The following is a 26,651-nucleotide window of genomic DNA, read 5'->3' on the forward strand; positions in this document are numbered from 1 at the left end:
AAGATCTTTAAATACTGGAAGGAATGTATATTATCCTCCGATTTATCAGAGACTGTGTCTAAATCCAGGTGCTTTCTGAAGATCAGTTCAATCAGAATAGGAAACAAAACCTTGTTTAATGCCAAACGAGAGTGGGTAACCTACCATTTCTGTTTAAAATCAAATATATAACCTTGCACCCTACTATCTGACTTACAAAGGGAGCCACATGTTGGAGACAAATGTGATGATCACCATATAATATTCTCATGCTACAGTTCTATAATCTACGGTGTATATTGTGCCCTCCAAGGTGCTGTGTGTTCTCATTGGTTGACTTAAGGATTGTGTGGTTTATATCCATAATGAATAAGACATTGTACTAGATATTGTGGAAAAGAGAAAAATCCAAGACAGGGCTCCTTTCAAAGAGATTATAACATAAGAGCCCCCTCCCAACTGAGTAACTGTAATATAAGTCAGAGTATGAAAAACTTCATTAGAAGTTATAAATTATTCTATAATAAATAAATAATAAACTATTCTAATAATAAACTATTATTAGAACTTCATGATACTATACATTATAGTAGTGTGGACTCTGAGAAAGAGTAGTTGAGGAACTCAGCAAAGGCTTCAGGGCTGGGGAGGCATACTGCAGGTTGAAAAAAAAAATGTTTTCAGCAGAGACCATGGAATGGGCAACATGCAAAATAAAATCTGAAGGCAGTTGCCCAGCCAGGCATTTGTATAATTGAGGGAATTGGGTAAAATGGGTGAAGGAGAAGGTGGGTTTGATCAAAACACTGATCAAAAAAAGCACTTAAAGCACTTAAAGCACTTGCTAATCATAACTGTTTTTGCAATTTTACAGACAAGAGGTATCTAGTAAAGATTTTTGAGCATGGAGTGATCAAATTAGCTATTCTTTAGGAATATGTATTTGGCAGTAGGGTGGCAAGGAATCACGGGCCATGCCTATTAACTAGAAGTGATCTCAGAGTACATGACCCCATCCTGGCTGCGAGGTAACTGGGATGTGCTCAGGATATGGCAGTAACCGGACCCCAGCCCTTCTACACTCAGTCAATTGCTCTTGCTAATATCACTGTTGAATTATTGTAATTCTTGTCTTTCCTTATAACACTATTCTCTTTAAAAGATAACAGAATTACTAACACATAATTGTGTTCATCAATTTTTTATAGCATAGTCTATCTATTGCAAAAAATTTCATTGATTCTTTTTTGCCTGATTTGGCAAAGTTTGATAATATTTCTGCCTTTGGCAGAAATATCCTCACAGAGTGGCTAGGAAAAATTGGAATCTAGGCAGAGGTCACTATGCATATCCTTAAATATAGTCTAGAAATTCTTCTGAAGGAATGACTAAGTGATGACCAATTTTTTACCTGGGTAGTTTCATTTGTTTTACTCAGGTAGAGAGATTAGCAGCATCTTGTGACTAATGATCAATGACTTCTAAACCATGTCAATACCTTTTTAGAGTTAAAGCATAATGAAAACTTAATGAAGTCTTCCTGGTACATTAACTTGCTATGAGAAATATACATAAGAAATGCAAGCTCAGCAGTTGAGAGTCTCCATGTGAGTTTTATAGGTATTCCTGACTTAACAATTTAGTTCCACAAACACTGAATATCTATTTTGTTAAAAGCCCTGTATTAAGCAACTCTGTGGGATAGAAAAATGATCTATGAAGTGGATATTTCCCTCAAGGACCTTTTGGTATAGAAGTTAATTTACTTGTATTTAATCCTGAATGGATTTGAAAATCAAATTTAGAAACCTACCTTAACTGCTGGTTAGCAGAAAAGATGTACATGGCATAGGTATATGAGACTGAAAGCAATCAGCGCTACCATCAAAGGCTAACCCTTGGAAGCACAGTGTGAGGTTAATGTTGAATGTGAACATGAATGACATTTTACTGAACAGCTACTACATGCAAAGCACTCTTCTATGTGATTTGGGGTGGGGTGGGCAAGTGAAGCAAATATCAAAGAGACAGGTACTGCTCTAGAGGACAAAGATGACATGTACTCAATGAAAATACAGAGGACCTGCTCAAAGTCCAATAATAGAGGCCCAGACAATATTATGGATTTTTGGAGGAGAATCCATTTATTCTATTTAAGGTTCTGAGAGGACAGTATGAAGCAGGCGGCATTTAAATTGGGTCTTGAAGGTGAGACAGGGTTTTATAAAGGTAAGGAAGTAAGGGAAGGAGAAGTTCGATCTCCTTTTCTGTTTTTATATGGGTAAATTCTGGCTAATACATATCTATATTAAATGTTCCATGGGATAAGCTATTGCTTGGAAATAATGGGTAGAGGTTTGGTTGTCGGGAGCCTCCTCTCCAATCTCTTTAGGGAAGTTGTGCCCCAATAGTTCACTGGTTGCTTCTGTACTGCTTGTCTTTGTCTGACTGGCATACCCTGTCTCCCTGCAGCTGTAGTCAAATGACTGGGGTATCTCCAAAACCCGAGGCTCAGGGGAAGTGTCCCTTTTATTACACGGGAAATTGCAGAACATTGTCCAGGGCAGAGGAGAAGTCAAGTCACACGACTGTGTCTGAGAAGGGGCAGCCACAGAAATAGTAGAAACCCTTGCAGTTGAAGGAGTCAGGCTGAACAATTTGAAACTCCAATGAACCCTCAAGACCACTCTGTTGTTCCTCAGTCTAGCAACACCGAGGTGTCTACTCGTGACAGACAGACACACCTCCACGAACCCATTCATCTAGGGTTATATGGGCATTCTACACCAAGGCAGGACTCTCCTCTTTCCCTTTCCACGTGAGAAAGCATAGCAGAATGCCAGGGAGCAGCCGTGCGGTTATAGGCTAACATTTCCCTCTCTCCTGTCCTCTTCCTTCACCCCCGATCCAACACACACCTTTATACAATTACTAGTAACATGTCACTTGGAAATAATACACAATTTCTGAGACACATTTGGATATTTTTTTAAAAAATACATTCGATAGGCTTTAAAAAGACTGGTATAGACAGCTTGCTGCAATTTTTTTCTCAAAATAAAATCCAAGTGAATTCATCTGTGAACAATTTACTTTCTCCAGACTTGCACTGTTCAAATTGAGGTTTTTGTTTAGGAAATGCCTCTGTATTAAGCGTCATTTCTAGCCTGTTAAAATTTGTGTATTATAGAGGTTGAGATCAGATCAATACAAGTTTATCTGCATTCACTGAAAACTTGTAACTGTTAAAGACTATTTCACATGTAACATAAAAAGTGCCTGGTTGTACACTTTTACCTACTCCTAATATGTATTTAAGAAGGAGCATATTTATTCATTAGAATAAATTGTCAAAACTGCAACGAATATATATTAAAAGACAACAGTAAAAAACCTGTACTGGGCAGGCTATGTTTATGATAGCCTGACAGAAAATGTATAAATAGGGAAAATTCACCACTCATTCACAAGAGCCTAATGAAGCAGAACTAAGATCTCACGCACACCATCCATCAGGGTGGGAACGTATGTAATTTCTCAGTTTCATGGAGAACAGCATTGTTCAAGCCACATCTCTTGGAACAAAGGTCATTTCCTCCCACTTCAGTCAAACAGTAAAACTGTAATTGTCCTAGAAGTTTTCATTTTTCTTAAGCTAATGTTAATTTAATGGTTCTTTTTCTGTACCCTTGGATGAGGGTAACACTGAGCTGTGCTGTCTACTGTATCAATCTGGTCCATGCATTATGGGATGTGAAGTACACTTAATTGATGTTTATTGCAATGCAAAATGATTTATAGGGTCTAATAAGCATTCACAACTTAAAGCCTTGTTGTTCCTAAGAGCTTCTGAAATAACAGAATCTGGGGTTGCAGAAGTCTCTTCATAAAGGCTATTGACAACACTGCCTTTCTTTGGCTATGGAATCTGATTCAGCTATAGACAGGATGAATAACCCAGCACCAGCTAAATGCTTCTACACTGAAGTCTGGTAATGGCTAACTGAAAGGTTGCAGTATATAGGAAGGCTTAAATATGGCCCAGATTTTAGACAAAGGCATGCTTCCAATTTCTGAATGTTCATTTATATTTCCACAAGCTGCATTACTGTGTTGGCCAAAAGAGGCATATGGAGTTTCAACTACTCTCTAAACTGCACATTTTTAACTTGCCCATGAAAATGCATTTTAACATTTGTTGCATCAGCCTGGATCATACGCCAGGTGTCAAGCCTCTCCTCTAGGACCTCCTCAAGTTGTTCTGAAATGTTGGTATAAAAGATCAGGCTAACAGATCTCCAGGATGTACTAAAGAAAAAAAAAAAGTAACAAATACAAACACATCACCTTACTTAAACCTGGACCATGCTGACATGATTTTAGGTAATCAGATATTTAACACCTTCAAGTTAGTCAGTGAAGCTGCCAATGTTCATCTGAGTTTCTGACACCCACTCTTCTACAAACCCTTGGAACTCAGGTCTCATGCACACGAACACCTGCTCTTCCATCTCCTGGGTGTCTGGTCTTTGTGACACTGCCCTCTTCTCAGTCAATCCCATCAGAAACTTCTCTGCCCCCTTTCTCTCCCTCATCTCCTCCGCTAGGATCAGTTACTGAATCATGATGCTCTGGCCTGAATCTCTCCCACAGTCCCCCTTTCCAAGGCAGTCCTGGCCTCTATTCTCAGTTTTCTGGATTCTTCTGTTAACCCCCGGTCTCCTAACCATTCCCACCCGTAGGAGCCACAGGAGCTACCTTGGGGCATGCTCAGTCCACCCTCCTCAACTTCTCAGACTCAGCCAGGCAACTCTGTCTTATATATGAAAGCTCCTCATTTCATTTGGCGGGAAAACGGTTCTACTCCTAAAAACTAGTGCAAACATCATACTTACCCTGCTCATAGTAACTTCTGCTCATATTAGCTAGCCATAGATCTGGTCTTGCCACCCCTTTCTCGAAAAACAAAATCATGTGAAGGTTTCTAACTGCACATAGAAGAAAATTCACTCTCTTCAGGCTGCCTCGATCTCTCACAACCTGCTCCTGTCTTACTTTGTGGTCCCTCGCTCCTCTTGCCTTCCCCAAAGTCCCCTATGTTCCAGCCACACTGGATTCACACACTTTAGATTCCCCAAATTCTGATCCTTCACTTTTACTGTCTTTATGGCCAGAATGCCGTACCCCCATCCGGTTGCTCAATGTTCAGCTCAAATGGCATCTTCTTTATGAGGTTTTGTTTGTGCTTTTGTGTTTGGTTTGGCTCCCTTAGTTATAATACCCCTTCTTTTCCTGGCCATCGGTTGCATTTTGTCTCACTATACTGACCTAAGAATGGTTAGCCCCTGGAGGGTCTAGGTCCTGTCTTGTTTCCCTCTGGTGCCCCACTATATTAGCAGCCTTGCACCTAGAATGCACTTGAAATCTGTGTTGAATTTAATTGGACGGTCACTATTAACCACTGGGATAATTTACTACTCATATTACCAAAAAGTCACTAATGCATCCAATTATTTGTAAGAGCTATATTTGACCATGTGCCATGTTTTTGATAGTGGTACAATGAAAATAAGCATTAATGGATAAGATCTTAGTTTCCTAGGGATTGTAGTTATAATCACATGATTCAAATGCATACAATAATCCAGCCATTTTATTTTATTGTAGCTTAAAATGGATTGGGGGTGGGAAGAAATTACTTGTTGCTTCATGACTTGAAAGTTTTTTGTTATAAAAGCAGAGGAAGTTTATTTATTTATATATTTTAAAGATTGTATTTATATATTTGAGAGAGAGAGAGCTGAGCCAAGGAGGGAGGAGGGCAGAGGGAAAAGAAGAAGCAGACTCCCCACTGAGCAGGGCTCAAACCCAGGACCTTGAAATCATCACCTCAGCCCAAGGCAGATGCTTAACCAACTGAGCCACCCAGGCACCATGAGGTAGAGGAAGTTTAAATGTTTATCTTAGTATTCCCTAGAAAATTAAAAATTTTTCTTTCAGAATTCAAGCAATTTTTCTTCTATGAAGAAGTTAGTGCTGTTTACTGGACTTCTATTCCACTTTTAAAAGCACCAGTAACTAGGGCGCCTGGGTGGCTCAGTCATTAAGCATCTGCCTTCGGCTCAGGTCATGATCCCAGTGTCCTGGGATCGAGCCCCACGTCGAGCCCCATGTCGGGCTCCCTGATTGGCGGGAAGCCTGCTTCTCCCTCTCCCACTCCCTCTGCTTGTATTCCCTCTCTCACTGTCTCTCTCTTTCTGTCAAATAAATAAAATCTTGAAAAAAAAATAAATAAAAGCATCAGTAACAAAATGCATTGTGGAAAAACACGGCCAGTACTTTTGAGATGAGCTGATTTTCTGGAAAACAGTTAACTGTAGTTGTACAACTTGTGCTGAAGTTAAACTTTCATGAGGGATGCTGGATAATTCAATTATATAGTGTTTATGTCATCTTCAAACTAATCAATTTCCACACTACTTGGAGGGTCTACCTTTTGCCTGACAATGGGCTAGGTGCCATGGGAACAATAGAGAATTAAAAGATAAAGAAAAACAATATTTTTGCCTGTGAATAATTAGACATGGATCCAATAAAGAGAATGAGACAAAATATAGTGTAATCAGATGCCAAAAGGTTTAGCACAGATAAAGGCTCATCTGTATTCAAGAGAAACAACTCCTCCTCTAGGCTTCTCTCTTTCTGGAATGGGTACTACCTTCAGCCACACACCAAAGTTTTGCCTTCTACTTTAGCTTCTGCATTAAATTTCTCTCACTTTCTTCTTTTTATTTTGGGTCCCACAGTCCTACTGTCCTACTGTCTGAAGTGTGTTTCTCCTTGTTTCTTCATACCTTCCTAATTGTCCTCTCAAATTTGCCTGCACCCCCCCTGCTCACACAATCCAGTGACTGCTCACTGTCTAGTTATTCCAGTTCAAATGCTGGTCATCATATTTCAAAGAGCCTCAGCAAGGTGTCTTCATCCATTCGTTCTCTTATTCATTCAGTCAACATTTATTTTTTTATACTTACTCTATGCCAGGCTTTCTTCATAGGTACTAGGGATATTACTATTTTCTACTGAAAGTTTTATTTTATTACTATGGAATGAATCCAGGAATTGGGTCCCTTACTGACTGTGTACCTGGCTCCAAACTGAGCTGGTTTCCTTCTTTACAAAACAGGGACACAATTTTTCCTGTTCAACTTAGATCACAGAATTTCTGGGAAACTTTGAGATATAGGATGGGGTGGGGGGGATTTTGAAAATCTTTTGCAGTCTTTAAAGTCCTAAATTCAGTCATCTAACATAGGGAAGAGAAACTTGTTCCAGCTGAGGTGACTGTGGAAAGCTTTCAGTATTCACTGTTCTCTGAGCTAGGGTATGGACCTTGTCCTGTAGACAGTGGGAGATCTGTCACTAGAGACTTCTGAGCAAAGGAGCCAGAAGAACAATGTACTGGCCTCAGGGTGGAGAGACCAGAAGCAAGGAGACAGGTCAGGAGTGGCAAGAAAATGTGGGTTCAATAAATCCAGAAGATTGGTGGTAAAGGAAAGGAGGAATGGAGTTAAAAGTAATATGGCAGAGGAGGAATCCCCAGATTTGAGAGCTTGGATGTGGCGGCTGGGAGAACAGGATAAAGGCCACTGATGAAGAGATGGTGACTCACAAATTAGGATTTGAAGGGAATGATCAGCTTGTGATCCCTTTTCCAGGGAAAAAGAAACCCGATATCATTTATATCTGAAGGAGATGGGTTTACTGTTGAATGGCGAGTCTGAGTTGCACATCTATTGAGATAAATACCAAATATCTATTAAATAATAATCACAGAAAGTATAATTAGAATCAAAATGGACTAATAAGGGCTTTGAAGACATAGTACTTCATAAATATTTCTCAGATTAATGTACGTGATTTATGGGCAGAATTCTAAGATTGGGGAAGAGTGTGAAAGGAGGTTCAGTAAAAAGTGCTTCCCTAATTATACTGTTATTAATACTATTTTATTTACTTTTGCTGTTATAGTTGAAAAGGAACTGTTTTTCTTAGAATGCTCCAACTGATTATAATTTTTTGACATCTAGAAATGCAACTCTTTTGTGTTTGGGTGAAAATGAATTCATTCTTTATTCCCACTGCTACAAGATAATGACCCAGATTCCAGGCTTTCAAGATCTGTAATTTATAAAATGGTAAAACTGGTTTTTTTTTTCTCCTGTGAAATTTTGGTGCCAAGAATATTTACTGAACACTGTTATGTAAGGGTGTTCCTTTAGAGCTCCAGTTTCTAAGACTCCTCTTTGCAGGTTATTCCATGCAATTTGTATTTTTATGCTTGTTTTCTGAACTTACATTTTATTTCAGTTCTTAAAGAAGCATTTCATATTTAAACAAAATACCTCCCCCAAGAAAAATCCACAAGGGATTTAATAAATTCTAGCATAGAATAAAAATGGATATCATTCCTTAGGAATTTCTACACCTGCACTATTCAATATAGTAGCTGCTAGCCACATGTGACTATTGAGATTTAAATTAGGTAAAATTAATAAAATCAGAAATTCATTTCCTGAGTTACACTAGCCACATTTTAACCAATCAATACCCACTTGTGGCTGGTGGCTACCACAGTCAACAACACAGACATAGAATATTTCCATCAACAGAGAAATTTCTATTGGGTAGTTCTAGTCGAGACCATTGTTTACATAAACGAAAGGCATGATTGCAGTCTGATTAGCTCCATTTGCTCCACAGTTGGTCCAACTATTTGTATAGCACATGATAATTAATATTGCTGAAAATGGAGATCAGCTAGGCCAGTTCCAATTTGACAGCTGTTCACAGACAGACTCCTGTGGTCAAAGTCCTGGAAGAGCTTTTGCCATTCTTGGGAGCAAGTCAATACGGAAGAATGTATTTTTTTACTTCACTGGTTCTAATGGGACAATATTATCCATAGCACCCAAATCATTCCCTAGAATTGTGGGCAATCCGATTCTCTTAAGGGACTTCCAGCATGATTTATTTCATATTATGTAGTCAAATTTATTTCACTTTTAATTTTATTTAAAAAAAAAGGTGAATCTCTCCAGTCTCTTAAGAAGTAAATCTACACCACGTCACCTAACTCAAATATAGGAACCTGAGGGGGAATGAGGTGTAGGGGCCACAGCCTGGTAACTGCCATTGGGTAGGTTTCTCCCTCTCACCACATTAAATATTGTAATTAAACAAATGTTTTGTGAGCACTGTAGAAATATCTTGCTGTTCTGCAATTTGTTGAACACCAAGAAAACATTCAATAGATCCAAGAAAAACCTAAAAAGATTAGGCCTTCCAAAATCACGATGGTTTTGGCTTCAGTTTACAATAATGGTCAATTTAATTATTCGCTATCACAGAACACAAAATGAGCCATTATGATAGCTTATTAGATCAGAGAAAAACAAGTCTCACATGGAAGGCATCTGATTTAACTGATTCTAATACTGAGAATTCACCAAAATAATTCCTAACTATAAACAATGTTATAGCCATTAAATTCATCTTATAAAGATCAAACATTTCAGGAGGTTGAATTTTAAAGCACACTGAATAATGGATTCTTATGGACAGGAGACTCTGTTTAGTAAACCCAGCTAATTAAAGCACTTAATAAATGGGGGAAAACCCACTACTCTAAATCTCTTGTTGGTACTAGAGAATTCTCATTTGTTCTTTCAGAGAAGTAATCAATTGAAGGGCACATTTTTCTTCTCTTTGTTCTTTTCCATCAATTTTAATGGGTACAGAACATCAGTCACACAAAATGTAATGGGACAAGAAGATGGATGGGTACATCTGAAGCCACTAGTCACAGGACAGAAAACATCCTGATGAGGTTACCGTGGCAGGCAGAGTTCAACAATATGGCCTGGGCAATATTTAGTAAGTGAAACTACGTTGCTACATGACTTGATATTAGCACTCAGCAAAATCAATCTCCAGACGCAATTTATCAGATTTCTATAGGTCAGACTTTCAAAGTCACATTCTCAAAATATGCTTCCATGACACTCTTAATTCCAGAAAATGATTTAATCTAGCAACAAAGTGGATAAAGAGGATAAGAACAATCTAACCTTAAGGAACCTGACCTTGTCTTAAAAGTGATTAAAACTCCTTTGAGGAGGGAGTTTTATTATAGACTAGAAATTATGTCCCCCATCTCAAGATGAATTGGTGGATGCAGTGGTTGCTTGCCAGATGCTGAAATACCCTCCTTCAGGACCGAGGCACTCACTCTCCCAGCCCCTGGGGACACTGGGTGCAGCCTCATAGCTTTGTCCTGCTCCAGACCTATGCTCAGCCAAAGCAAACTGCCTTGTACAAAGCTACACCTGCTCCCCAGGGGCCACCACATCCAAAACTCCCTGTGCAGGAGGACAAAGCATGGCAGCTTTGCCTCACTTGAGAACAACTCCCAAGGCCCATTCCAGCTTCCTCCCATCCCCCACCATCCAGTGAGGTCTCTGTTGAGACTATATCACAGGCTGCTTTTCCTCTGCCTTTATGTCCACACAGTACGGTTCCCAGAGACAACTAACTCTCCCAGCATCTCTCACACAAATGTCTCTCTCAGAGCCTGTTTCCCAGCACAAAACCCAAGACAATATATATACTCAAAGAGTCATTTTGGGAGGACAGAGAATTAAGATAATTGTGATTCTCTTAATTTAAGATGAAATTAGCTGGATGAGATGACTCTGGATATTGAAGTTCACAATTGGGGTAATATACTATTACTTTGTTGGGAGTGACACAAAAAGATGTTTTCTATATAACTTAAAATTTAAAGCATATCATGTTTAATAATTTAAATATAGATTGATTCTAGTGGGCCTCTATATACTCATGTATCCAGCAACTAGTCAAAGGATATTAATGTACTTGGGGGCTAAGGTACCATTTTCTTGGCATGCCACTTTCCTTTCCTTTTTTGAGGAATTCGAGGCAACATTAGGCATCATATGACCATCAATTGGTCCCCACTTATGAATACTATGATATTATTAATAATGTGTAAGTAGCTATTTCTCTAAGGTCCTGTTTGCCATTTGTCTCATATGTACCTTCTAAAAGCAATACTTTATAACAGGATATTAAAAAAGGGAACTAAACCTATTTGAAAAATATCAACAGAAGATTCAACACCTCAAATTAGTAAGTGTTTTTCCCTCTCAGGATTTTCTGTGATCTACGAAACAGATATAATACTGGCCGGAAAGCTGTGAATACTTCAAAGCCATCAAAGCAAACTTCAAAGAGAGGGGCCAGTTTTAAAATAATTTTCTGGTTGTTGTGCAAGGTGAGAACCAGGTATTTATGGTGGGAGGAAGAAGAGGAAAGCACTGTCAAGCCATCATTAACACACTGATAATATTGTTGCTGGGTGTACACAGTGATACCTACAGGTCATGTACATCGGTCATAGATAAATTGCCAATCACTCAGTAAATGATAATCCATCAGGAAGATCATTTCATGAACGTGATCTTACAAGGAAATTGCTGGGAGAGGCTATTTATCTCTACCCATTGTGCTACATGCTTTTATCACTATTGTTTTTAATCAGTTATGAAACCACAATTTCATTTTCCTGAAATCTAGGACCTAGTTACTTTGCTTTCAAGAGGCTGGAATGACAATATAGAAGATCTGTAAGATCACTTCTCTATATTAATATTTAATGTAGTTTTAATAACTTTTTAGAATGGTTAGTATCCAAATGGATCCCACAAACCTGAAAATGAACTGACACTCACAGACTCCACGTAAATATATCTGAGAACAATCTACTGTGCATGTGAACATCACAGAAATAAACTGTAATTTTTATACATTTGCTAAGGTTATGGGTATTTATTGGTGATATTATATTTCAGAAGACAGAAATGGAAAAGACTGAATTAAGCCATCAAGTCTATACCAATTCAGGTGAAGTTCTTTCTAAGACATTTTGGTCTAAATTTCTCATCCCGTGAAATATGAATATATTAAATACAATACTGACACTGTCTCCCTTTCTCTCAATTCTACTAACTGCATTAAATATAATATGGTGCAACTCTAAAAAGCTTTCAAAATTTTTACTTAATTTTTACAAATTCCTGAAGGTTGAATGATTGACCCTCAGGTAGAGATACCACCCTTATATATAATTCTTAAATTATAAATTTCAATCATAGGCAAAACAGTAAAAATATCCTCCCTCCTTGCCTCCCTCTGCAGATTACCCTAGAATCTGGATAAGGTTCTGTTTGACATGGAATGTGAGCATTTCTGACATGGGTCAGAACTAATATTTATGGGAATAGGAAAATCATCCTGGTTTGAAAAGAACTTTTTCAAATTCAAAAACTTAACTTCTCCCCTCTCTGAGTTTTCTATCTCGAGTTACCTGTGGGTCACTGAGTTAGAGTGTTCCTTGAAAAACTTCACTGATATTGGGTATGTAAGGGGGACTATCTTTACTCTCACTATATTCCTCATGGCTCAAAGAATATCTTAACTTTTATAAGGAATAATGAATAATGAGTAAAATAAATATGGTTTTTAATTATGGGGAAAATATTTTTAGTATATTATTGAATTGGACTAGGTTTTATTTCGAGCTTAAAGTTTTAAGAATCGTTTTTATGTTTTTTTTTATAGGCTATTCTTTGCTTTTTAATTGGGATATCTGCACTTGGATAAATTGTCATTTTAGTGCTAGAGTAATTATGAAACCCAAAGACATCTTCATCAGGGAAAATTCAGGCATATCCCAGTACATTTTACAATCATCACCTTGAATTATTTTTATACAAAGGAGGAATATGTGTAAAATGAATTGTTTAATAATTTTGCCATACTGTACTATGCCAGTGATGGATATAAATCATGTAAAATAAAAATAAATATGTATTCAGCCATTTTTGCTAAAATAGCTAATTCAATTTTATAGCATAGAAGGCAGCAAATTTAGAAAATGACAACTAAATCAATAATCAATTCCTTTAATCACACACAGAACACTGTTTTGCTTCATACAATGTATATATAACATTCTATTTTAAGTTCCTTAACTTTCACCTATGTTACAGCAAATCAGCATCACTATGACATCTCATGATACTTTGCTCTTTTCTCTCAAGTAATATTGCACCGTGTACTATAGCTATCCGGGAATAAGTGTATTCCCAGACAGTAAACACCTTGAGGGTAGAGATTCTAACTTATTCAGTTTTTATGTAGTCTTCACCATGTTGCCTGGGACACAGAATTCATTTAGCATTTAGTCATTCATCTTTTATTCAAGAAACATCCATATGGGCACTGGACTAGATTAAAGAGAGGGGTTTTGCCCACCAGAGAACTTCAGAAACCAGTGAAAATCATAAGCAAGATAACTAAGAAACAAAACCATTGGGTATAAGCTATGACAGAGATAAGCACTGTGTACCTTGGAAGACAAAAGAGGGGGCCTGCTCAAGTTCAGGGACTCTGGGAAGAGGAGAAAGGTAATACCTTACCCCAGCTTTCAGGAAGGCTACAACTTGCGTTGAAAAACAATGGGGAAATTCTAGAAAGCAACAAGAGCTAGGTTTATTGGCTCATTTGACAGTTGATAAAGTTCTATCATTACCTATCATGACTGGAGACTTTGAGATAAGAACCTGATATGCTGGGTCCACTTGGGTAATAAAGTCCTCAGTTTGGGAGAAGGGGTCAAGGAATTAGAGTACAGTAGGGGTGCAGGAAGGGCCAATAGTGTTTGTTTTGAAAAAAGCAAAGACGGAGTTTCCTCAATTCTAAGACACAAAGCCCCCCCCCCCCCATATCTTCTTGTTTCTGAATTTGGGATGCAGCTTGCAATCAATATGCATATTAAAGGTGGTAGCTTGTCAACCCTGCATGCCTGCAGCTGTTCTTAAACTTGATGATGAGCCTTACAATTAACAATACCTTAAAATAGATGACATCTTCAAAATCAAGAAAATGCAGAACATGTAGTCTCCTGAATTATCTTATTTTTAAAGAGAATTCAGTGAATACTGGAAACAATGACACATTGAGATTTCTTTGGTGATCATCGTGGTAGCGAAACACTCCCTACCTCCCCCCTTGCCCCTTCTTATTCCTTGAGTCAACTGCTTTAAATACCTGCTCTGAGTCAGGCCCTATAAGATATGATAAAATCATAGAGATGGATAAAATATAAATCCAGAAGCATTTGATTGTATTTCAAATTGTGAAGCATGTTGAATAAGAGCACTGGGAAGAGTGACTTCCCTAGTCTTGGGTTCAGAGAGGACTTCCCAGATAGCAAACCTTGACTTGAGTCACAAGGGATTAAGGTTTTTATATGCATGGTCATGTGAAAAGCACTCTAGGCAAAAAGGACATTGTGTCAAAAGGCAGAAAGATGGGAAAAACCACATTATTTTCATATAAGAAATTATAGTTTGGTGAAAATTTGGACTACTGGGAGGGTATGAGGAGAGACAGCAGATTGAGATAGATTTTTCATGTCAGGCATGGTATTACAGAAAAATGGGGAAAGACTTTCCAAACTCTCAAAAGTGGGAGTGACAAACCACTTACCTCTACTAATGGACTCTCATAAGTGAGATAATTTGATTTAAGTGGGAAAGAGGTAATAGAAGAACCTTTTTCTCTTCCTTATAATAAAAAGGGCATCTCTATAGACCCCTTACAAGGAGAACTACAAAGAGCATCGATTATTTCCCTTCCTTTCTTCTTCCTTTCCTCCCTCTCTTCCACTTCTTCCTTTATCAAATATTTATTGAGAGACTACTCTGGGCTAGGGGCTCAGTACTATGGATCAGTTCAGTGGATAAATATGGAAAGCTCAAGGAGAGAGATAATTGGTATTTACAATAAAATGAACATGACTTTGGCATCAGGCAGGTCCTGATTTGAGTTCCAGGTGCTCCGTTTGCTGACAATATGAATCTGTTACTTGATTATGTTGTGCCTCAGTTTTCTCATTTGTCAAATGGGGACAATATTGCCTATTTCATAAGGTCGTTGTTGGACTGAAATGAGATCATAATCTCAAAAGTTACCATTTATGGCATTCCTGTAACAGGTAATGCCCTTTGAATGTACGATCTCATTTAATCCTCGACAACACCCTTCAAGGTTAATACTGATCAATTAAATGAACAATTACAAGGAAATTATGTAACTATCTCAGTCAGAGAGGAAATGAGTGGTATTCTTGTTTGATTCCAAAGTGTGTTCTTTCTCCTATGTGTTGGGCCTCTTCTATGTACCACATTGTAATTGGTATTCAGCACACACTTATCAAACAGTGACAAACCCATGTGCCAATGGAATAAAACATTTTCACTATTTTTCATGCTGTCTTAACACGGAGATTCTGTTGCCTAAGCAAAATCAACTCCTAACATGGTAAACATGAGTCACGAAGGAAACACAGAGCATACTTAGGGAATGAATAGCAAAATCTACCCACTATGCATCAACTCAACAAGCTATGCTCTCTTCTTTCTAATTATATTGATATTCATTTATAAAAACATTTAAAAATCATATATGAGCTTTTAAATTGACATAAAATAACAGGGCTTAAGAATTACTCAAATTTTTAAGTCACGCTGAGTAGAAACAATATTTCTAGATACCTGCAAATGACTGTAATGTCATATAATATATGCAATTCTTTTATTGAGGAATAGTTGACACACACAATGTTACATTAATTTCAAGTGTACAACGTAATGATTTCACAGGTCTGTATTTCATGCTATGCTCACAGCAAATGTAACTGCCATTAGTCACCATGAAACACTATTATGATACCATTGACTATATTCCTGATGCTATACCTTTTATCCTAGTGACTCATTCATTCTATAACCAGAAGCCTGTCTCTCCCTCTCCCCTTCACTCATTTTGCCCAGTCTCCCCGCCTCTGGCAACAATCAGTTTCTTCTCTGAATTTATGGGTCTGTTTCTGCTTTTTGCCTGTTTGTTCTTTTTTTTTTTTTTAATTCCACACTATAAGTGAAATCATGACTGTGCTCTCTTAAATAAATGCCAAGCAAAAAATACTTACACATTTTCTATTTAAGTTGACTTCAAACACTCTTTGATTGTATCCTTAGGGTGTACAATGGCCTGCAGTGAGGATGGCCCTAAATCCACTTGTTTTTGCTTGGAGATGGAGACACTCAACTATCCTCATCCCATATTCTGCTTTAGCCAACCTGTTCTTCCCACTTTCCCCTGAGTATGTCCTACTAGTCATATTCTGTGACTTTGCTTTTACAGTACCTCCTGGATACCAAACATACTGCCTTTGACTAAATGGACATACAATAATTAAGCTGAACTAAAAAATGAACTCCTAACCTAAGCCATTCAAAATAAGAACCATTGCTAAGCTGTTTTTATGAAGACCCTTAGGTTATCCTTACCTATACAGAACTGTCCTTTCTCTGCAATGTCCATGGTGCCAGGGTCATAAATTTCTACATTTGTTTTCTAATTGCTTCATGATAATACAACTTGAAGACTGGCCTCTTCTGCTTCTTTTGTCTCCTCTCTTGCTATCTAGCATAGTACTGAGCACAAAGCAGGTCCAAAGTACTTTGGTTATTCAATGAGAAATATTCTCTCCTGAACTTTCCCTTATTAAAAAAAATTCATATCCAAATTCTACCATGATTCAATTACAGGAAAATTATGATCACTGATTATAATACTAGTCTTTCATCTGTGGATTTATTATTTTTTAAAAACAACAGTAAGTATTTTAGAAATTCTCTTTGTTCACTCTTGAAAGTTATGTTGTTTTAATAAAGGTACCTGAGACAGGTGCTTAAGAGGCTTGGGAGTGAGAGGTTAGTTCAGAAAAATCTAATTTCCACTAAGATGACAGCAAGTTTCTAAAGAAGAATTTCTTACAGTATTTCTAAAAAGCTACATAAAGCATAAGTGTGTGTGGGGGGGAATGCTTCACTAGGACCCAAACAACCATAAAGAAAGATTTACAGCTTGTTACAGAATGGCACAAATTAGCAATTAGATGTTATATGTTGAAAAACAGGAGAATATGGGGTTGCTACCTTTTAAGCTTTTTGTTGAAGGAAACAATGAACTTTTCATAATAACCCTTTTAAAGCTGTTATTCCACATCGAGATTGATAGAAGCAAAAAAGAAGAAATGAATACAGCTGGAAGGGAGATGGAGATGGGACAGGTTATATTGATGATTTTGGAAATGTTGCATTTATATATGAAAATCACAGCTGCACTTAAATTATCTAGACTTCTAAATCTGAAGACAAAATTACTATCCTGTGATACCTAAATCCTCATGAGCCACAAGAAGACATTTATTAAGAGTTACATCTAAAATCCTTACAGTGTGTGCCTGAGGATGGATCATGGGAGAAAAGAGTGTCTAAAAAAGACTAAGTGTTTGAGGCAGATCCTGTTCTGGGCACCCTGCTCACCTTTTCTCCATAAATTATAAATGTTTCCAAGACCAGGATCCTTCCCAGAGTCACAGTTCGGGGCTTCTTCTTGAGTACCTAGTGATTTAATTTTTGTGCTTTTCTTAATTTAATAAGATTGGGGCTCCTGGGTGACTCAGTTGGTTGAGGGTCTGCCTTCAGCTTGGGTCATGATCCTGGAGTTCCAGGATCAAGACCCAAGCAGGCTCCCTGCTCAGCCGGAGCCAGCTTCTCCTTCTCCTCACCCCCACCCACTCGTGTGTGTGTGTGTGTGTGTGTGTGTGTGTGTGTGTGGTGTGTGTACTCTCTCTCTATCTCAAATAAAATCTTAAAAAATAATTTAATAATATTAATTGGATACCTATTAAATGACTTGTGAAAATTCAGTATATGAAAATCCACTTCTATAAAATGAAAGTACCAGACAGTGATTAGCTGTCATGGAAGGATTTTTCCCTATCAATCTTTAGAAACAGTTCTTGTAAAGTTCAGGAACCACTGTTTGCCAAAGCTATGTGGCTCATTTATTACTATCTAACATGACTGGAAGTGAATAACAAATGTGGTTATGTTAAGTAATTATGTAAATAAGATGATATATTTTAGAAATATTTTCAACAAAAATAGAAATTAAAGAATTTGTCAATCAGGTTATCCTACTTAGCCAGCAAATTGAGTTGAAGAGTCAAATATCTCAGCCTATCTATTAGCTACATTTTCAGCAACATGTGCTTTTGCATATAACATAGAATCAGTAAAAATATTTTTCTACAGCATTCCATCTAAATAGAAAGGCAATTAGAGATGGTTGACCTTTTCCTGGGTCTAGATCAATTCAGTAAGTGTGAGAGTATGGAGAAATTAAATGTAGACATTTTAATATGTGATATTCTGATCCTTTCAGTAGGGAAAGTCACTTCCTTACTAAAATTATCTACATTTATTATAATCATTAAAACTATTTACTTTTATAAGAGGCCTTTTGCACGTTAAAAACACTCTAACACTTAAGGTTTTCTTCAAAAGTCTTGGATAAGGGAGATTCTAGCTAACTGGACATGTTTTATTTCTTAATCACTACATTATCATCACTATCTGAATAACATGACTCAATATTAAAATCACTCGATCTTAGTTTTGAAAGTGAAAGTTAAAGATGACTTTCATTTTTAATATTCACAATATTAAGTAATTTTGTATATTTTTAAAAAGGCTAAGAAAATCTATACTCCAATGTTAGCAGGAACTCCATTTTTGATCATCTGCCTTATCTTAGAGAAACTTCTTGAGGGTACAGCAGAACTCTACTTTGAAGCCATTGCTTACTGGATTTAGTTCACCTTTCTGTCCTCCAATGCTCTGTAATCATCATCGCTGACCTCTGTCCAGGTCAGGCTCTCCAGAAAGCCAACTCAGAGTAAGATAGTGTGCTGTTGCCTTTGTGGAAGGGAAAAGAAGGCAGCAGGAGTGGGCAGAAGGAGAACTGAACTAGGATACAGGCCCAGTGACACCTGCAGGGAGCTCTAGAGCTGGAATTACACGCCCCCCCCCCAAGAATGTTCCAATGCAGGCTAAGATGCCAGGCATTATACACCTGCATCAGTCTGTCACTGGAGGGGGGCCTCCTGGGAGGGCAATAACCTTGGGTGAGGAACTCTCTGCAGCTAAGATAGTCCCTGAAGGAGCTGACGGTTGAAGTTTTTCATTGACAGCACTCTGAGCAGCTGGGGTAACAAGTCCTTCTTGAGGAGGGACCCTGGTAGCACATGATGTGTTTTCAAATTCAAAGAGGCTGCAGTTCTCACACATTCTAGTGTGTCTGACCACAGTGGCTGCTCCTTTTTAGACTCTTTCCTCTTTGTTTCCCCCACAACTTTCCACTCAGTCTCCTTCTGGCTCTATAACAATTTCACTTTTTCTTCTTTTCTTCTCCCTTTCCTGTTTCTCAATATTATGTCCTTGGCTCACAACTTTCCTTACTTTTGAGTTTTCTTTCACATTTTTCTGGGTGATCTCATACAACACACGTCTATATGCACCAAGTTTTTGTTTTGCACATTTCGCTGTCTGCCAGACATTGCTTAGGTAGCCCATAAAAGAAGCCAACAGCCTCTTCTCTCGCTTCCCCAGGCCTCTCTTCCCTTTTGTCTTCTTTAGGTAAATTTCACTCTAACTACCCAGGCTCCTAAGCCAGAAACTTACTGAAATTTACTTCCTCATGGGTCCCAATCCTTTCCTCCCTTTTACATTCTTTCTACCACTAATTCACATTAGCAACAGCCTCTACACTGGTCTCCCCTGTAGTCTTGAACACCATCCTCATCTCAAACTCAGCTGTCCCGGCACCACACCACCACCAAGTCCACATGCTTCCCTATCATCAGAGTGATCTCTCTTTTGGATCAAAAACAAACAGAAAATCCGGTCATGCGCTACTCTGTAGGGTTTGGTCTTGTGCTGGGAGCCTGTCTCCGGCTTTAGGTTTTAGTAACACAGAGCATAGTTCTCCGACTCCAAGTCCATTCACACCTATCATCTATTTGCCACTTTCGTCACTCCTCCATCTTTTCAGTTTCCTTTCTTCTCTCTCCCCAACTCCCCAAGCCCCCCAGCAGGTTGAGCACCTCTGCCCTCCTATAGTGGCCTGGCAACATCTCTGCTGATAGAAGGCTTCACTTACATTGCACGGCAATTCTCGCTCATGCATCTTTGCTACACAGTGTGCATTTCTCAGAAACAAGGACGGTCACATTTGACTCTGCATTCCATGACAAAGATCAGCATGTAGCACATACCAGGCAATCAGAGCTTACTGAAAGTTTATTGAGCTGAACTGCATGTCTAGAGTTTCAGGCACATGCTAGGTGGTTGACAAAAGCAAGATGCTATTATGGTGTATCCTCATTTGTTCTTCTGATAGTAAGGAATAGACACCTCATTCAAATAAATGAGATGTGGATGGGTTTATTATGGGAAAGTTATTAGCACTGGAAAAATGAGGCCACTCTGAGGACCTGTTTATTCTTTGTGCTTCTCTCTCTCTCATGCCCCAGGTGCTTTATTTCTTACATGTCTCTAATTCTCTTATACATCTGAGCCTCACAGACCCTCAAACTTGCCAACCTGCTTACAGTCTTCTCACTCTGCAATCCTTTCAGCCTAATCCCATTCCTAAGGCTTGTTTCCCAGCATAGATTTTTGAGACCAAAATCACCTAATGGAATCCTCAACTTCATGCACCAGGTGACTGGCCCTGATTTCATTAGCCATTAGGCATGGGGTGGAGAGGAAGGCTGAGTTAGATATGGTGCTTCACCAGAAGCTTTGGGTAGGACAGTTTACTTTAAAGAAGCTGTGGATATATAAGACATCATGACCAACCCCAATGAGCATCTGCTGGTAGGGGAAGGTCAAAGGACAGATAAGCACCTGACCTGCCTTCAAGGAACTCACAATCCAGCCACAGGAATTGACTATAATAGACTGATGAACATGAAAAAGGAACCACCCCCCCCAAAAGAGAAAATGTTGCAAGAATTCCAAGGTGGAAAGATACACATTAAAAAAAAAAAAATCAGTTAATTGCAAAGGGCTCTTGGCCTGAGGAGACATTTGAGCTAAAGGGGCAGGGTATGTACAGCCAGTGATGGAAGAAAATAGTGGATATGGGCGGAGGGCCACAGAAGCTGAAGAAAAAGAACTGAATTAAAAGGATCCAAGATGGAAAGATGACTTAAAAAGAAAAGCTAAAAGACTCATCTGGGGGGTATTATAGATTGCATTTTGGGAAGACCAGTTAGAGAGAAAGATGGAAAGAAACCTAGGGAAGGCTCAAGAGGTCTCTGAATACACTGGAATAAGAAGTTTTACTTTATTTTATAGGGCCCAGGAGCCACTGGGTATTATTCCTGCAACAGTAGTCAGGATAGACCGGCACACTGACAAATTCTAAGTGGGAAAGTTCTTACCATGATATTAGAGAGAGTTAGTAGAAGGGACTGTGGTTCTGGGAAGGCTGGAAGTGATACTGGGGAATGTGTAAAAGTAAAAGAATGAGAAAGTCACTGTGTGGATCAAGAAGACAGAAGTACCCATTTTAATTTGGTGTTTTTGTGCTTTAGTGATGGCAAGGACAGTGAGAACTTCACTGTGTGTTAAGGAATGTGGGGGCAAGGATGAATTTTGGGAAAAGTGGTTATGACCTTACGAGTTGTGTTTACATAGCATGTGACAAGAGACATTTCTGAGATACAGGACAGTCACAGAAAAGAGAGATTTAAGGAAGTCATTATACGGTAAAGGAAACTTCCACATATTTAAAAAATTATGGGAAGCGATCCTATAACTCCCTATTGGGTTTTCTGTGAAGATAAAATAAGACAAAGCTTAGGAAAAAGTGCTTAGCACAGTTCTTAGAATATAGTAGAGGCACACTATCAGCCTCTGTCAATATTGTCATTGTTGTTACTTTCAGTGCAGGGTCTGTTTCAGTTCATGTTGCAAATTCATGGATGCAGGCTGTGGGGAGACCTTTGAGCTGTGCCACAATAGTCAAATGTATCAGTCACCTCGGTGTCATGCAACAGTGTCCACTCAGACGAGGACACAGCCCGGACAGCTAGCGCCATTCTCCTTGGGCTTTTCGTGAGACCGAAAATGATTTCTTTTCTCTAATTTGCCAAGTGAGTAAGAGGAGAATCTTACATACCACATTAGAAGATCTTAATGAAATCTTATAAACAGTTCTGTGTTAACAGTATGAGCTTTTAAATATTTGCCCACAATTGAACAGGTTATTCAACAGCGGTTAACACCCCATTGATAATTTCTATTATTTAGCCACTCAAAAAGTTTCATTTGGTTCATGTATGAAAAATCAAACTAAGAAGTCAATAGATTTAGGTATTATCCTCCAACCTCACTTAGAAATAAATCTGTCAGTAGCTCAGGAATGACTGACAAGCTATTGAAGCTCTCTTGGTCCAGGAGGGCTGTTTAATCAGATTAATAGGAAACAGGTAATTTGGTTCATGTCCACAGAAGGGCACTGTTCAAATTACTCATTTATTAATTCTTTAGAGGTTAATAAATAACCTATTTTGGAAAAAAAAATCATGGTAGACAACAATTATGTCCTAGGCACATATAGAAGTTAATAGACGCATAAAGATGCATGAAAACTGCTTGGTGGGATTACTGGATCTACCCAAACTCTAGATTCTTCCATCTGTGTTCATGCTGGAGCCTGATTGGCCCAACTCCAACTGAAAATAATTTTCTTGAAACGACACTCCCTCTCCTCTGCCAACTGAAAATCTCTGCTCCTCTACAGGAGCAAAAATTATCAAAAAAATACAAACTTGACCTCATTTCACACCTAAGCACAGCATTCTGATCATTTCTCTAGACTCCTCAGTGAGCCCACATTTGCTTTTGTTTACTACGGTTATAAACCTGAAACTGTATTCTATGTGGCCCATGTTATCAGATCGCTAAATATAGAAAGAAAATGTGAAAAAGTTCAATCTCATGGTGATTCCATTACAGAGAAATACATATTTTGTTCTTGGCCATGTGTTTAGGATTCAACATTAACCTTCTTCATGTGTCCTGGTAAACTTTAATTTGCCTTTGCTTTTAAGAAATAATAACAAAGGAAGCAAGAAGGTAGGTGACCTGAGGATTATAAGTCTATAAATAAATATGATGTGGAGAATCAGGTGTTAATGTTTGTGTGAGCTAATTCATCTTAATATACCAGCTAGAAATACTCAGGCTTCTAATCTCAAGTCACTTTTGTAAATAGTGTCCCCTCTTATGGGGGCAGCGGTGTGCCCTCCCGAACACCTGGTTAAGAACATACTCACTTTGATGTGTGCTCTGAGCTGCCTCTCCTCCAAATAAAAATAGAAACTAGTTTGCAGCACCACACGGGGCTCCAGGGTATATTATATGAGCCTATCACCGGTTTCCTTTGATATCTTATCTATTCCATTAACTCAATAAAATAGAACGCAAAGCTGGGGACGAACTGTAGGAGGGCTCCCCCTGGAAAACACATCCAAGACCTTTAAGCTGGGGTTTTAAGTTATCTAATAAAAGCCAGTTAAATGGAAGCTAATTCTTCATTTTTCGCCCCCTTTATTAAAGATCATAAGTACTGCAACTCAGGAGTAGAGAAAATAAAATAAATATATGGAGGAGTACAGGTGGAGGCAATAAAGAGTACAGCTTATCTATTTTCTCAAGATTTAGGAAGCACTTAGAGGCAAAAGTCGCAGACAAGCATTTTAAAAATCCACAACAAAGACTCTCACTCCTTAACAAATACAGTAGTCCTTCCTGGTTGCAGCAAGCCTGCTTGATTTCTTAGTAGAATGCAAACAGCTTAACCTAGGCATAATCAGGAAGGAGGTCACCTACGACGTCCACCATATTATACTTTTATATCAATTTAGTAATTCAGGGGAAAAAAGAATAGATTGATTAACCACTCCCCTGCTCTCCTACCACCCAAAGAAAATCAACACTAGAACTCAAACTCCCAACAAACCAAACTAAAGGAAAGTGTTCCACCTAGAGACTGTTTTCATGAGTCAAAGTGGATGAGAGCTTATCTAGGAAATGAATATTATGTTAGCCCATCCTTGCAAGTTTGTAGGGAAAAAATAAAGCAAAAGGTATTGCCCCTAGTGTAATTAACAATGTTAATCTTCTTTTTCCTCTCTACGGTGATAAAGGAGTCATTTTTATATTTAATTAATGCAGAGGATCATTTTGGAAACTGGCTAATGAGCCTCTGATCACATTACCATGAAAATGTGCATTAACATTGCAACTGAGGAGGCTGTTTCATGTGTAGCAAATCCACTTTGTAATTAGCCCACTGTGAAATGAATCACGTCAGGGGGAAATCTGAGGGAACCAGTAGGCAGTGGGCACTTGGCTACTGCTGTGCCCACAGACCACCAACATCCCAAACATTGTCTTTCATCAGCAATATTGTCTAAGAACAAAAGTAGCAGTGTCTCACATCTGGGACAAACTGCAAAAAGGAAGGAATAAACTTTATTTTGCCAAACAACAAATCTGGACTTCAGCATGCACCCCAGGGAAACCCGCTTAAATAAAATGGTGAATTAACAGAATCCTATGAAAACTATGAAGGCTAGGGATATAGTTTTTCTTATTTTTATTCTGAAAAACCCTCAGATATACATTAAAGGACAACTGAATTTTCACATTCTCCCTAAGACAAAAACATATTGTAATAAGCTCCTGAAATTAATGTCTAGCACCAGAGAGACAAAAAAATAAAAAATAAAAAGGACCTAAGAACAAGTGATAAGAAAATCCCTTTATCTCCTTTTTAAGCCAAGACATATACATATTTTTTTCTCATATAATACAAATATACCAGGTGATCCTCTTAACCCAAAGCAAAAATTCCTAATTAATCAAATAATTCCTCTGGCTAACAAGATTTGGCAAGAAACTTTTCCTGTCTATTCAAAATAACTGAGATCACAGACCTATAAAATCCCAACGTTAATGGAGCCACGATACACTTGATTTTCAAATGTCAACACTATTCCAAAATGAAAGAGGTGTCTCAAAATATTACAGTGTTACTCCTTTGACTTGACTGACATCTTGGCAGGAGATACAAAAAATGTTAAAAAGAATCCCACAGGAAGTCATCTGAAGGGGGAGTGGCAAGGAAACCCGAAAACGGCCACCCAAAACCAAAATAAAAAGCCCCCAACCAGCAAGTCTGCTCTCAATTCTGAAATCTACTGAAAGAAAAAAAAAAAAAAAATAAAGCTCGCCACAATTCATTTACCATCTTTCCAGACAAACACAAAGCCTGGCTGCTGAGGTGCTGGCATCAGACCCTGCACTCACCTGGGAAACTTCATATAGCAGTTTGTAGTGTTCCTCTCTTTTCTGAAAAGTGCACAAATTGCAGCCCATTCTAAGAAGCAGAGGGAGAGAGCAAATCTTCTAATTTCCCCAGACCTGAAAGGCAAGTGAACTGAAAGGGAATCACCCTCCAGACTTGACTACTGTTTTTCATCAGTCACTTCAGCCCAGAAACACAGACAAACCGCTGTTAGCTGGAAGCACAAGCCAGGCTGGTGTGTGGCAGCATGCTCTTCGCGTTCCCTAAGTATCTTGCACTCACGGATACACACACAGAGTTTCCAGTCAGTTCATGGCAACACTCCCCCTGTCTCTGCATCAGTGCACATGACTACACAGATTCCAGCTCATGAATATTAATAGTGCCTCATTGATTATTTATGACAGAACATGTTAGCAGGGAGGGGTGTCATAGCTGCTGCTGATGACAGATGAATATTCACTAATTAAGAAGCAAATGTAGTGTGGTTAAACAAAATTCACTTGTGTCAATACCATCTCTGTTTATTAAGGATAGAGGGGGTGAGCATAGGGCATTTCAAAAAGGAACATACACTTAATTTCTCTGTTGATGTAAGGTTTTAATATGGGAATAAGAAATTCAGAAACAGAAATATACTTGGTTCACATCTCCATGTTTTGCAACAATTAGAAGAAATATTTTCAGTGTTAGTGAGTCTAGGGGAAGACGAATGGGAGCAATTATTTAAATTTACAAAATAAATGCAGACGCAAAGGAGAATTTGGGGAGTGATGTGGGAAAGGAACAGAAGATGGGGGCTATCATTCAGTTTTAATTCTGATCCTATAAAAAACACTGAATAGTTCATGTGTAAAGACCATTACCTACCAGAGAGGAAATAAAACATATTTTCTTAATCTAAATAAAGAACGTTTAGGCGAGTATGAAGAGATGATACTTGTACAGCTAATAAATATTTTAATTAGATAATAAGGGCATATTTATTGAATATGAATTTGCAGCACTATAGTGCATGTGGGTCTATATTTAAAAATTAGATAAATAGAATGCCTTTTCTGAGAAAAATTTCAAATGCTTATAGTATTTATGCTAATTTTATTAAAGTCATATATAATATTTCAGAGAGCTGACATTGGCAATATTTAAAATTCTAATGTAATGCACAATGACTCCATTTATGATTCTATATTTAGAGTTCATAATGTACAAAGGTGAACACAGACTTAAAA

At 38.2% G+C, this 26,651-nt stretch overlaps 1 protein-coding gene across 4 annotated transcripts in view; it reads right to left on the minus strand.

Moving 5' to 3' along the window:
* PDZRN4 (PDZ domain containing ring finger 4) overlaps nt 1–26,651 on the minus strand; it is a 347,693-nt gene that overhangs the window by 106,036 nt on the left and 215,006 nt on the right. The window contains exon 1 of one of the 4 annotated variants that reach the window (XM_032877019.1): nt 25,422–25,655. The exons of the other annotated variants lie outside the window; for them this stretch is intronic. Coding sequence (XP_032732910.1) covers nt 25,422–25,490 — 69 coding nt within the window. The 5' untranslated portion in view covers nt 25,491–25,655. Of the gene's footprint in view, nt 1–25,421; nt 25,656–26,651 lie in introns of those variants that run through there. 4 annotated transcript variants of the gene reach the window in all.

The sequence above is a fragment of the Lontra canadensis genome, unplaced genomic scaffold (genome assembly GCF_010015895.1).
Source record: "Lontra canadensis isolate GAN:19392208 unplaced genomic scaffold, GSC_riverotter_1.0 scaffold59, whole genome shotgun sequence".
In the NCBI taxonomy this organism is placed as follows: domain Eukaryota; kingdom Metazoa; phylum Chordata; class Mammalia; order Carnivora; family Mustelidae; genus Lontra; species Lontra canadensis.